Source organism: Garra rufa, chromosome 20 (assembly GCF_049309525.1).
Source record: "Garra rufa chromosome 20, GarRuf1.0, whole genome shotgun sequence".
NCBI lineage: Eukaryota > Metazoa > Chordata > Actinopteri > Cypriniformes > Cyprinidae > Garra > Garra rufa.
The window spans coordinates 24,025,571-24,040,770 of NC_133380.1; the positions used below are offsets into that span (position 1 = coordinate 24,025,571).

A 15,200-nucleotide genomic window follows, 5' to 3' on the forward strand; every position below is an offset into this window, starting at 1 on the left:
CACACACACACACACACACACACACACACACACACACACATATACACATATATATATATATATACATATATATATATATATTAGTTGAATAAACTTGCCTTGCCATTTGTGTGAATTCATACGAATTGGGGAACTCGTAAAATATACGATTTAGCAAAAATCTTGACATCGTACGAATTCGTATGAATTAGCCACCTCGTAATATATATATATATATATATATTCTTCTGATTTTAGCTAGTCTGAGCTAACTGTTCTGTTCTTTCTCAACTTTATTATTTATACTTAATAATTAAAAATCATAATTTCTATATAACAACCTGATCTCATGGCAATTCGTACATATTTTACGAGGTGACCCCAATTCTGTTAGATTTTTGTTAAATCAGACATATTTTAGGAGTTACTCAATTCTTATTCATACAAATTACCTACCCCTAACCCTGATAACATTGGACATAAACTCGCAACTCTGAAAAATGAAGTCAGATTTGCATGATATAAACTCGCAATTGACAATTGAAATAGTCACAACTTTTTTTCTCAAAACTGCGAGCTTACATCTTGCAGTTCTGACTTTTTCTCAGAATTATATATAAACTCAGAATTGCGAGATATAAAGTCAGAACTGAGATATAATAGTGCTATCTCATGGCAACTCCTACATATTTTACGAGGTGGCTAATTCATACGAATTCGAACGATCTCAAGATTTTTGCTAAATCGTATATTTTACGAGTTCCCCAATTCGTATGAATTCACACAAATGGCAAGGCAAGTTTATTTATAAAGCACATTTCATACAAAATGGTAATTCAAAGTGCTGTACTTAAGAGAAATTAAAATCATAATATCATAAAAATCATAAAAATTAATAATAATAAAATAATCACAACAATAAAAACTGAGAATTTAAGAACATTTAAAATGATTTAAAAGTTGATTTAAAAGTAATTAACACAGTAAAAATGATTATACATAAAATAATGCAATCTGACCTACCGATCACTGGGGTCTAGACAAATTGTACAGAATCAATGAGATGGTTCGATTTTGTACGAGTTAGCCACTTTTTTTTTATATATTTTTTTTTTAATATGTACGAATTGGTCGTGAGATAACGTTGGATATAACCTCGCAATTCTGAGAAATGAAAACAGAGTTGTGTGATATAAATTCGCAATTGCAAGTTATAAACTCCCAATTCTGAGAAATAAAGAATTGCGAGTTATTAAATCAGAATTGAGATATAAAATTGCAATTTAATTATTGTATTACAGGAAATTGCAAGACATAATTCTGAGAAGCAATTCTGAGTCTTTTCCCCCCTTTTCTACAATTCTGAGGAAAAATTCAGAATTGCGTAAGTCAGAATTGTGGGAAACCAGATGTTGTTTTTCTTTCATAATTGCATGATATACATTCGCAATTGCGAGTTATAAAATCAGAATTACAAGCTATAAACTCGCAATTCTGAGAAATAGTCAGAATTACAAGATATAAACTCACAATTCTAACAATTCTGAGGAAATAAAGTCATTTCCCACAAATGTGACTTTATTACTCGCAATTCTGACTTTATAACTCGCAATTGCGAGTTTATATCCTGCAATTATGAGAAAAAAGTCCGATTTGAGAGTTTATATCTTACAATTCTAACTTTTTTTTCTCAGAATTATGAAAAAAAACGTCTAACTTTGAATGGAAAAAAGACTCCGAATTGCGAGTTACAATTCTGACTTAACTCGCAATTTCCTGTAATCAGAATTACAAGCTATAAACTCGCAATTCTGAGAAATAAAGTCACATTTGTGGGAAATGAAAAACTGTCCATTCCATTTTCTAATTGCAAAAACTACAGACCAGAATTTAGTCTCACACTTGCTAGTTTCTGTACATAACCAGTGAAAAGTTTGAAATAATTAAGGTTTTTATAGACAATCCTTAAAATACGGTTAAAATTGTAATATATTTAAAAATGTTTTTTAAATGTAATTTATTCCTGTGATGGCAAAGATGAATTTTCATCATCGTTACTCAAAAATCATTCTAATATGCTAAAGACTGAAGCAACGGCTGCTTTTAACTTGTATGAATAGTTTGCAACCCCTGTTCCTTATTTCAGTGTACTTGTGGAACTTTGTTCTTACAAAACAACTAAATGACAGAAATCACTCGTGATGTGTTGATCTTCACTTGTTCATCAGTATTGTTTGAGTTGTGTGTTTGGACAGAGAGCACATACCAGTGAAAGGTGGTTGTTGACTGAAAGCCACAGGGCTGGAACAACCCACTGCTGCTTCAGTCAAACGTCGCTCCGTATTGTTCTTGTGCCCAGAGCTTCATGACAGGTCTGACAAACATTCACACCTGTGGACTAATCTGTCTTTTTTCTCTCTGTTTTTTTCTCTCCTAATAATAGTAAAGCAGGTAGAGCAACTAGCTTAAGCTCGGGGATCAAAGTCTAGACTCAACATGTAACCATAATCCACTGGAATAATATTGATAACGCACTTGAATTTGTTACCGATTAGTGAGATTGTATAAATACCAGCAGTGTCATGATTTAATAGAAAAAGCTGATTCATTTTTCTAAAAAGACTTTTTAATCAATCCATGTAGGTTTGCAAAAATGATATCTAAGTTTGAACTTGATCTGTGGTGCAACATAAGTGGAATTCAGGCGGTTAAACTCAATCTGTTGTGCACTGATAAGCAGGAATGCAAACCACTGTGTTATGTGATCTTTTTATCCAGGCACCAGGTGTCCTCGCCGTGGCCCTTAAGACCACCGGTTCAAACTGGGACAGAGGGTGCGTTTCTCAGTCAGATTTGACCAACCTCCACTCATCCGCAGTTTGCCGTTTGCTCCTGGTCTCTGACCTTGTTTTGCAAGTTGTGGCTGTACAGTCAGAGTTTGGGTTGAGGAAAGCGGTCCAGTACAAACTGACCCACACCGTTCCACGATGTTGGCGTTTATAAAAGCGTATGGCGCACTTTCTCATATGCTCCGAGGAAAATGAAGCCTCCCATGCTGATGAACGTCACTCTGGGGATGCTGCCGGCAAACAGCCTTTAGACGTGATGAGAAAACATAAAAGCAAGAGTTAGAAATAAGTCATTTTAAGCTTGTATTTAAATATAGGTTTATTCACAATTAAAAACATCAATATTTGCTGAAAAATTCTATTAAATTATTACGGCAAAGTTGTAATTTTTTTTTATTCCCGTATATATTTTCATATATCATTGGTCTTTGCAGCAAGTTTGTCAGTCTGAAACCTATCACACAGGACATTTAGTATTGCGTTTGCACTATTTTTTAATTGCTGGATTATGAAAACTTGCTTTAATTCAGAACAGGTGCCATTATAAAAAAAAAAAAAAACACTGGAACCCAATGACAGTTGTCATACATGTATTTGAGGCACAAAATAGTCTTGATTCCTGAATTAATGGCTCTTATGGTTCTTTTTACCGAACATAGTTACATTTCTGAATGAATGACTCCTTTTTAGCAAACAAAAACATACAGCACAACCAGTATAGTCTGATTCCCGAATGCATTACTCTTACAAACTGATTCTTTTTAGGAAATCTAAACAAACTGCACAAACAGTAAAGTTCAAATACTGAACATATGACTTTATGAATAGGTTCTTTTTAGCAAATCTAAACATATAGCACAACCAGTACAGTCAGATTCCCAAATGTATGATTCTTATGAATCAGTTCTTTCTAGCAAATCAAAACATACAGTATAGTCTGATTCCCAAAGTAATGACTCTTAAGCGACAGATCTTTTTATTGAGTCAAAACATGCAGCACAACCAGTGAAGTCCAATTCTTGAACATATGAACATATGAACTGGTTCTTTTCGGGGAGTCAAAACATACATCACAACCAGTAGAGTCCGATTCCCAATTATATGCCTCATATGAATTAGTTATTTTTAGCTAATTAAAAACATACAGCACAAACAGTATGGTCCGATTCCCAAACTAATGACTTTTACGAACTGGTTTGTTTTAGTTGGTTCTTTTTAGTGAGACAAAACAATTAGCACAATCAGTATAGTCTGATTCCTAAATGCATGACTCTTACGAACTGATTCTTATTAGTGAATCAAAACACAGCACAACCAGTATAGTCCAATTCTCAAACATATGACTCTTACAAACCAATTCTTTGTAGTGAGTCAAAACTTACACCACAACCTCTATAGTCCAATTCCCAAACATATGACTCTTACGAACTGCTTCTAGTAGGCCTATAGTCCGAATTCAAAAACATATGACTCTTACGAACTGATTCTTATTAGTGAATCAAAACATACAGCACAACCAGTATAGTCCAATTCCTGAACATATGACTCTTACGAACTGATTTTTATTAGTGAATCAAAACATACAGCACAATCAGTATAGTCCAGTTCCTGAACATATGACTCTTACGAACTGATTCTTATTAGTGAATCAAAACATACAGCACAACCAGTATAGTCCAGTTCCTGAACATATGACTCTTACGAACTGATTCTTATTAGTGAATCAAAACATACAGCACAACCAGTATAGTCCAGTTCCTGAACATATGACTCTTACGAACTGATTCTTATTAGTGAATCAAAACATACAGCACAATCAGTATAGTCCAGTTCCTGAACATATGACTCTTACGAACTGATTCTTATTAGTGAATCAAAACATACAGCACAATCAGTATAGTCCAGTTCCTGAACATATGACTCTTACGAACTGATTCTTATTAGTGAATCAAAACATACAGCACAATCAGTATAGTCCAGTTCCTGAACATATGACTCTTACGAACTGATTCTTATTAGTGAATCAAAACATACAGCACAATCAGTATAGTCCAGTTCCTGAACATATGACTCTTACGAACTGATTCTTATTAGTGAATCAAAACATACAGCACAATCAGTATAGTCCAGTTCCTGAACATATGACTCTTACGAACTGATTCTTATTAGTGAATCAAAACATACAGCACAATCAGTATAGTCCAGTTCCTGAACATATGACTCTTACGAACTGATTCTTATTAGTGAATCAAAACATACAGCACAATCAGTATAGTCCAGTTCCTGAACATATGACTCTTACGAACTGATTCTTATTAGTGAATCAAAACATACAGCACAATCAGTATAGTCCAGTTCCTGAACATATGACTCTTACGAACTGATTCTTATTAGTGAATCAAAACATACAGCACAATCAGTATAGTCCAGTTCCTGAACATATGACTCTTACGAACTGATTCTTATTAGTGAATCAAAACATACAGCACAATCAGTATAGTCCAGTTCCTAAACATATGACTCTTACGAACTGATTCTTATTAGTGAATCAAAACATACAGCACAACCAGTATAGTCCAGTTCCCAAACATGACTCCTACGAACTGATTCTTATTAGTGAATCAAAACATACAGCACAATCAGTATAGTCCAGTTCCTGAACATATGACTCTTACGAACTGATTCTTATTAGTGAATCAAAACATACAGCACAATCAGTATAGTCCAGTTCCTGAACATATGACTCTTATGAACTGATTCTTATTAGTGAATCAAAACATACAGCACAACCAGTATAGTCCAGTTCCCAAACATATGACTCTTACGAACTGATTCTTATTAGTGAATCAAAACATACAGCACAACCAGTATAGTCCAGTTCCCAAACATATGACTCCTACAAACTGATTCTTATTAGTGAATCAAAACATACAGCACAATCAGTATAGTCCAGTTCCTGAACATATGACTCTTACGAACTGATTCTTATTAGTGAATCAAAACATACAGCACAATCAGTATAGTCCAATTCCTGAACATATGACTCTTACGAACTGATTCTTATTAGTGAATCAAAACATACAGCACAACCAGTATAGTCCAGTTCCCAAACATATGGCTCCTGCAAACCAATTCTTTGTAGTGAGTCAAAATATACAGAACAACTAGTAGAGTCCAATTCCTAAGTTTAAGACTCTTATGAATCGGTTCTTTTTAGCAAATAAAAACATACAGCACAACCAGTGTAGTCCAATTCCCAAACATATGACTCTTACGAACTGCTTCTAGTAGGCCTATAGTCCGAATTAAAAAACAAATGACTCTTACGAACTGGTTCTCTTTAGTTAATCAAAACATACAGCACAATCAGTATAGTCCAGTTCCTGAACATATGACTCTTACGAACTGATTCTTATTAGTGAATCAAAACATACAGCACAACCAGTATAGTCCAGTTCCTGAACATATGACTCTTACGAACTGATTCTTATTAGTGAATCAAAACATACAGCACAATCAGTATAGTCCAGTTCCTGAACATATGACTCTTACGAACTGATTCTTATTAGTGAATCAAAACATACAGCACAACCAGTATAGTCCAGTTCCTGAACATATGACTCTTATGAACTGATTCTTATTAGTGAATCAAAACATACAGCACAACCAGTATAGTCCAGTTCCCAAACATATGACTCTTACGAACTGATTCTTATTAGTGAATCAAAACATACAGCACAACCAGTATAGTCCAGTTCCCAAACATATGACTCCTACAAACTGATTCTTATTAGTGAATCAAAACATACAGCACAATCAGTATAGTCCAGTTCCTGAACATATGACTCTTACGAACTGATTCTTATTAGTGAATCAAAACATACAGCACAATCAGTATAGTCCAATTCCTGAACATATGACTCTTACGAACTGATTCTTATTAGTGAATCAAAACATACAGCACAACCAGTATAGTCCAGTTCCCAAACATATGGCTCCTGCAAACCAATTCTTTGTAGTGAGTCAAAATATACAGAACAACTAGTAGAGTCCAATTCCTAAGTTTAAGACTCTTATGAATCGGTTCTTTTTAGCAAATAAAAACATACAGCACAACCAGTGTAGTCCAATTCCCAAACATATGACTCTTACGAACTGCTTCTAGTAGGCCTATAGTCCGAATTAAAAAACAAATGACTCTTACGAACTGGTTCTCTTTAGTTAATCAAAACATACAGCACAATCAGTATAGTCCAGTTCCTGAACATATGACTCTTACGAACTGATTCTTATTAGTGAATCAAAACATACAGCACAACCAGTATAGTCCAGTTCCTGAACATATGACTCTTACGAACTGATTCTTATTAGTGAATCAAAACATACAGCACAATCAGTATAGTCCAGTTCCTGAACATATGACTCTTACGAACTGATTCTTATTAGTGAATCAAAACATACAGCACAACCAGTATAGTCCAGTTCCCAAACATATGACTCCTACAAACTGATTCTTATTAGTGAATCAAAACATACAGCACAATCAGTATAGTCCAGTTCCTGAACATATGACTCTTACGAACTGATTCTTATTAGTGAATCAAAACATACAGCACAACCAGTATAGTCCAGTTCCTGAACATATGACTCTTACGAACTGATTCTTATTAGTGAATCAAAACATACAGCACAATCAGTATAGTCCAGTTCCCAAACATATGACTCCTACAAACTGATTCTTATTAGTGAATCAAAACATACAGCACAATCAGTATAGTCCAATTCCTGAACATATGACTCTTACGAACTGATTCTTATTAGTGAATCAAAACATACAGCACAATCAGTATAGTCCAGTTCCTGAACATATGACTCTTACGAACTGATTCTTATTAGTGAATCAAAACATACAGCACAACCAGTATAGTCCAGTTCCCAAACATATGACTCTTACGAACTGATTCTTATTAGTGAATCAAAACATACAGCACAACCAGTATAGTCCAGTTCCCAAACATATGACTCTTACGAACTGATTCTTATTAGTGAATCAAAACATACAGCACAACCAGTATAGTCCAGTTCCCAAACATATGACTCCTACAAACTGATTCTTATTAGTGAATCAAAACATACAGCACAATCAGTATAGTCCAGTTCCTGAACATATGACTCTTACGAACTGATTCTTATTAGTGAATCAAAACATACAGCACAATCAGTATAGTCCAGTTCCTGAACATATGACTCTTACGAACTGATTCTTATTAGTGAATCAAAACATACAGCACAACCAGTATAGTCCAGTTCCCAAACATATGACTCTTACGAACTGATTCTTATTAGTGAATCAAAACATACAGCACAACCAGTATAGTCCAGTTCCCAAACATATGACTCTTACGAACTGATTCTTATTAGTGAATCAAAACATACAGCACAACCAGTATAGTCCAGTTCCCAAACATGACTCCTACAAACTGATTCTTATTAGTGAATCAAAACATACAGCACAATCAGTATAGTCCAATTCCTGAACATATGACTCTTACGAACTGATTCTTATTAGTGAATCAAAACATACAGCACAATCAGTATAGTCCAGTTCCTGAACATATGACTCTTATGAACTGATTCTTATTAGTGAATCAAAACATACAGCACAACCAGTATAGTCCAGTTCCCAAACATATGACTCTTACGAACTGATTCTTATTAGTGAATCAAAACATACAGCACAACCAGTATAGTCCAGTTCCCAAACATATGACTCTTACGAACTGATTCTTATTAGTGAATCAAAACATACAGCACAACCAGTATAGTCCAGTTCCCAAACATATGACTCCTACAAACTGATTCTTATTAGTGAATCAAAACATACAGCACAATCAGTATAGTCCAGTTCCTGAACATATGACTCTTACGAACTGATTCTTATTAGTGAATCAAAACATACAGCACAATCAGTATAGTCCAATTCCTGAACATATGACTCTTACGAACTGATTCTTATTAGTGAATCAAAACATACAGCACAACCAGTATAGTCCAGTTCCCAAACATATGGCTCCTGCAAACCAATTCTTTGTAGTGAGTCAAAATATACAGAACAACTAGTAGAGTCCAATTCCGAAGTTTAAGACTCTTATGAATCGGTTCTTTTTAGCAAATAAAAACATACAGCACAACCAGTGTAGTCCAATTCCCAAACATATGACTCTTACGAACTGCTTCTAGTAGGCCTATAGTCCGAATTAAAAAACAAATGACTCTTACGAACTGGTTCTCTTTAGTTAATCAAAACATACAGCACAATCAAGTCCAATTCCTGAACATATGACTCTTACGAACTGACCATGTATTTGATTTAATTAATTACATTTTTTGTGTGTGTATTTTTTTTTTAGCAAAGTATAGTTAAATTACTGTTAAATTTCTACCTGAAATTTACTAAAAGAATCATTAATTGAGTATGCAAGGAACCGGAATCATTAATGAAATCACTATTGACAGCTCTAACTACAGAAACTAGATACACGCAGTTACAACTTTGTTAGATGAAATTTGCAGAGCAGCATAGAATAAAACATTAGGCAAGCTCGATAACACAAGTATTCAGTATTTCTCAGGTGACAGTGTGTTGTTTGACAGATTACGGAGCGTTTGAGCAGGAATGTGTAGTATAGGGGTTGTTGATGTTGGAGAGGTTAGAGGATGCGACAGGCCAAGAAAGTACTGTAGTCTCCTAAGGCTCTTTTCCACGCAGCTGCTTTTGGTATAAGCACTGGCCCCCGGGGGCCTCTCCGCATGACTGATGGCCAGATGACATCCACACACGTCCCTCAAGCTCCCAGCACACCCCCAGCACTCTTTCAGCTTTGGCTCCCTTCGCTTCCTTTCTCTTGCTCAACTTTTCCCACTCTTCCTATTTTCAGACTTTCTTAAACTTTGCAAAACTCACTGATTTGGGATCGGCCTCCTCAAGTCTTTCAGTGTGACACCTGTGGGGGATAATGGTGGTTGGAAAGTAGGGGTGGGTTGGATCTAAATTTAGAAATAAGGTCACGAGTGGCGTAACCACTAATACATCAATTTTGTCAACTGCAAAGCTGTACAAGGTGCCAAGCATGTCAGGGATCTCTTGACTATTCCAGTGATTCGCAGAACTCGACGTTTCAGCATGCTTCTGCTGGGATCATGTGTTTTACAGAGAGATGCCATGTCAGAGGGAGCTTGTATGTGTGGAGCTGTGAGCAAACACACTCATCCTGGAACGAATTAGCAAGGACGCATTCTGACAGTTTGTCTGTGCTGCGTGGGTTTGGGATTTCAGACCACGCACTAAAAGAGAAATGTGAAACCGTGCATGTGTGCTTTGAGTCAGTGATGACCCTATCTTCTGCAATGGAAACCACAAATATGCATCACAGGAACTTCATATAACTACTGAAACATTTTTTTTGTAAGTACAAATGAGTGTTACTAGCACGATTAAGGTTGAATTATGATTTTCCAATTAACAGTATAAAAAAAGCAACCAGTGCTGTCAATCGATTAAAAAAAAAATGAATCGTACATTTTTCAAAAATTAATTGCGATTAATCCCATCTAACATTAAAGGTCCACTGAAGTGCCTTGAAACAAGCAGCGTTATTCTATGTGGTGACGTTCTTTTAACTGAAACAAAAACATATCGCCCAGCCCCGCCCACTAATTTTGAATAGCCAATAGCGTTCCATTTATATCTGCTCCGGCCAGAGCCGTTGAGCTCAGTAAAGCCGCATTTGTAGCTTATGACAGCCACAGACTAATAAATCACCCACAGATTCAATATGAAACTCTTGCTAAAACGAAATAGTGATCATAATCATGCTGAGGCTGTGGTTTAATACATGCCGATCGCGCATATGATCTGCTCCGTGTATTGCGTCTCTGTGTAGGGGGCGGGACACTACGGACTCTAGAGAGCATTTGATTGGACAGAACGTTTGATGAGAAACTGAAGTGCACGGTGATATCATCCAAATCCTTGATTCATATTGGCGGAAGTGACGAGACTGCAAGTTTTGAATGCTCATATCTTGTAAACGCAAATTTTGTCATTGCTTTTAAGCACACTAGCTTATAGATAATCTTAAAGCTAATATATTCATACTAAAAGCCAAAAAACTTTAATTTTGATTTCAGGGGGACTTTAAGGTATTAGTATAATTCAGTATAATTGTAAGCCATCAATTTTAACATTTATTAGACTTTTATTAGTAACAACTTCTAATTTAAATGACTTTTAAGTAAACAATCTTCACATAAACCCATTTTTACCTGTGCCCTTCAACAAGTAGGAAATATACAGAAATTGAATAAAGCTATCGAACACTAAATACTAAGTTAAATATAGATGAATCCTTAGAGCTACAAAAGTTATTGGTTTCCGCATATTTCTGTTCTTTCATTAATAGACATAACAAATAGGTTATTTAGCTGCTATTACATTAAGAGCTGCTGCTGCCTCTCTCAAAGTAATAGAGAGGGAGCGTTAAAATATTTTTAACGCCGTTAAACTGGAAAAATAGGAAAACTTATTAGATGATTGACAGAGCAGTATAACTAACCGACAGAGTGGTGTGTCACAATTATGATGAAGTAGTATGTCTTAAAGCTTGATGACTCTTCTACTACACACTCAAATGTGTGACAAAAAAAAGAAAAAGAGTACATACTTTTAGAGCATAATGTAAGTGGGAAAGGTGGGACGAAGCAACAGATTAATTTTTGTGTTGCCATAGATGTCATAGTGTTGACAAGTGTTGCCATTGAAACGCATAATTCCGGGAAAAGTAGAACGTAAAATGTCCACACTGTCTGGTGTGAATGTAGCATAATTCATAAACAAACTGAACTTTTTAGTGAACCAATAACACGACCAGTGTAGTCTGATTCACTAACAAATGAGTTGGTTCTTTTAATGAATATCTCATAACGAGTTCCAGGTTTGTATCAGTCTGAAACACTAGTTTACTAGTATCAGGAAAGAGAGAATTCTTACCTACAAAATGCAAATAAAAAATTAGCTAACTATCTAACTGGACATTATTGCTAATATACAGTTGTCAAAAGTCAAAAGTTTACATACACCTTGGAGAATCTGCAAAATGTTAATTATTTAACCAAAATAAGTGTGGCATCATACAAAATGCATTCGTTTTTAGTTAGTACTGACCTGAATAATATATTTTAAATAAAAGACGTTTGCATACATTCCACAAGAGAAAATGATAGTTGAATTTTAAAAATTGACCTTGATCAAAAGTTTACATACACTTGATTTTTTAAAACTGTGTTCTTACCTAAATGATCCACAGTTTTTTGTTTTTTTGTGATGTGTTTGTGAGTCCCCTGTTTGTCCTGAGAGTGGAACTGCCTGCTGCTCTTCAGAAAAATGGTTTTTCAGCATTTTTGTGTATTTGAACCCTTTGCAACAAAAAAAAAAAAATTTCACCCCCGGCTCCTAATGCATAATTTTTTCTTCTGGAGCATCAGTGAGCATTTGAAACTTATGTAATAGTTGCGTATGAGTCCCTCAGTTGTCCTCAGTGTGAAAAGATGGATCTCAAAATCATACAGTCATCGTCGCAAATGATTCAAATACACACAAATGCTGGAAAACCAAAGAATATGTGGGATCTTAAGACTTTTCTGAAGAACAGCGAACAGTTTAAGTGTTCAGGACAAACAAGGGACAAAAAAAAAAAAAAAAAACAGCTGTGGATCATTCAGGTAACAACACAGTATGTAAACTTTTGAACAGGGTCATTTTACAAATTCAACTATTATTTTCTTTTGTGTACTATATGTAAATGTCTTTTATGTGAAATATCTTACTCAGGTCAGTACTAAATAAAAAAATAACATCCCCTCTTATTTTGGTAAAATCATTAACATTTTGCAGATTCCGCAAGTTGTATGTAAACTTCTGACTTCAACTGTATACACCAAAATGAATAGCAATCGAATTCAATCGAAAATAAATCAAATTACACCTTATTGTAAAGTGTTACCAATGAATCAAGACCAGTCAAGATATGGCTCTACACATATGGCTCAGGCACATTTGGGAGATTTTATTCAACTGTTTCACAGTCCAGCATGTAAACAACAAGCCTAACGGCACCACTAACAATAACCCAAGCAACAATTTCATTATCCATTATATTACTAGCAAACCACAAACCATCACAATCTGCTACAACAGGAAATTACACATACTGTAAGACAAAACAGTTATGTCACAGTCAGATGAGCTCATTGTGACATCATCACCCTGCCCAGCCACCATCGCCAGTCAGTCATCAGTGGACAGGTCTAATAACACTGCTATTAATAAATACGGCATGCTTACCAGAAGCTTACTAAAGTACATTTCTGATCAGAGGCAGATCATACACCACTGCAATACTCCAAACAAAGCAACTTACACTACATCTAACCAAAGCTTCAATTGATTTCACTGCAACTGGAGGTCATTATGTGTTCATTGCAACATTCTTGTTGTAAACATTGCTAGCATTACTCTCTCTGCTGCATCATCCTGGTCTACTTAGCAATGCGTACTTGCTTGAGGACATGGGAGCCGTATGGGTAGTCTGGGTTGGGGTAGCAGCACTTCAAAGCTTTGAGGAAGGTTAAGTCACAGGCGCACGGCTGCCTTGATTGCCGATGTTTTGGTTGGTGTGGTTAGAAGCTCTCAGCAGAGCTCTGGCACACATGGAAGCACTTTCTGGCTTCACTAGTCTGCAATTGGAGCCATTACAGTAATTACAGCTTTAAAGCCAGGCAATTTGTACAAGGCATGCAGTAGTGAAACTGCCAGAGTTGTTGTCCTTATGCAAGCATGGCTGAGCCTCTTTGCCTACTTTGTTTTTTTTTTAGCCCTCTCTGAGTTTTAAAAATTGCAATCTGGGAAGGGATTTTAGGAATTCCTTGAAGTCATAGAGTTTGTGTGTTCTGCCTAAAAAAAATCTGACAATCATCTGAGAAGTTTTAGATAGAGAGACGAAGTTTATTGTGAAGAGAGAGATTCAAATGATCACTCTTGGGCATCTCTGTGCGAAGAACAATAGTGACTGTTGGCTTTTTCAATTGGCCTTAGTTTTGTTATTCATTTTCTTAAAAAAAAAAAAAAAATCAACTAAGTTCTTGGAAACAAATGTAAAGCTAAAAAAAAAAACTTATTTTTATAAGAAATAAAAACTACAGTTTCAATAAGTAATGTGAATTATGTAATCACGTATTATCATATAAAAATATATGATTAAAAGTATAATTAAAGTCATTAAAGTATAAAAAAACGACATATTTTACATTTGTAAATAAATATTTTTAAAAGAAGTCTAAAATGCAGTAAAAACAGTAATATTGTTAACAACTGTACAATTTAATATATTTGTTTTATTTCATTGTAATATATTTTAAAATATAATTTATTCCTGTGATCAAAGCTGAATTTTTAGCATCATTACTCCAGTCTTCGGTGTCACATGATCCTTTCAGAAATCATTCTAATATGCAGATTTGGTATTCAAGAAATATTTTAATTTAATTATTATTAATGTTAAATGCAGTTGTGCTCTTTCATATTTTTTGTGAAAACCAAAAAGGTTTTTTGATCAATAGAAAGTTGAGAAAGAACAGCATTTATTTGTTTATATACATACACTACTGCTCATAATTTTGGGATTGGTAAGATGTTTTTTGTCTCTTCTGCTCATCAAGGCTACATTTATTTGATCAAAAATACAGACAAAAATGGTAATAACGTGAAATATTACTGGAATTTAAAATAATGGTAATGGTATTTTAATATACTTTAAAATATTTTCAGCATTATTACTCCAGTCTTCAGTGTCACACAATCCTTCAAAAATCATTCTAATATTCTGATTTGTGATGCTTTTTATTTTTTTGGAACATGTGATACTTTTTTCAGGATTCTTTCATTAATAAAAAGTTTAAAAGAACAGCATTTATTTAAAATACAAATCTTTTGTAACAATATACACCACTGTTAAAAACCTTGGGGTCAGTATAAAAAAATAATAATAATAATAATATTTTTATTTAGCAAGAATGTGTTAAATTGATGCAAAGTGATAGTAAAGACTTATATTGTTAGAAAAGATTTCTATTTTGAATAAATGCTGTTTATTAAAATAATCACAGGTTTAAAAAAAAACATGTAACATCACAACTGTTTCCAACATTGATAATAAATCAGCATATTAGAATGATTTCTAAAGGATCGTGTGACACTGAAGACTGGAGTAATGATGCTGAAAATTCAGCTTTGCATCACAGGAATAAATTATATGT

The 15,200-nt window shown here is 34.6% G+C and overlaps 1 protein-coding gene across 1 annotated transcript in view; it reads right to left on the reverse strand.

Annotated features, from left to right (window-relative positions):
- Positions 1 to 2,583: 2,583 nt before the first annotated feature.
- Positions 2,584 to 15,200, reverse strand: part of slc25a26 (solute carrier family 25 member 26) — an 86,463-nt gene continuing 73,846 nt past the window's right edge. The window contains exon 10 of the mRNA XM_073825582.1: positions 2,584 to 3,073. Within this exon, the coding sequence (XP_073681683.1) occupies positions 2,977 to 3,073 (97 nt within the window). The 3' untranslated portion in view covers positions 2,584 to 2,976. The remainder of the gene's footprint in view (positions 3,074 to 15,200) is intronic.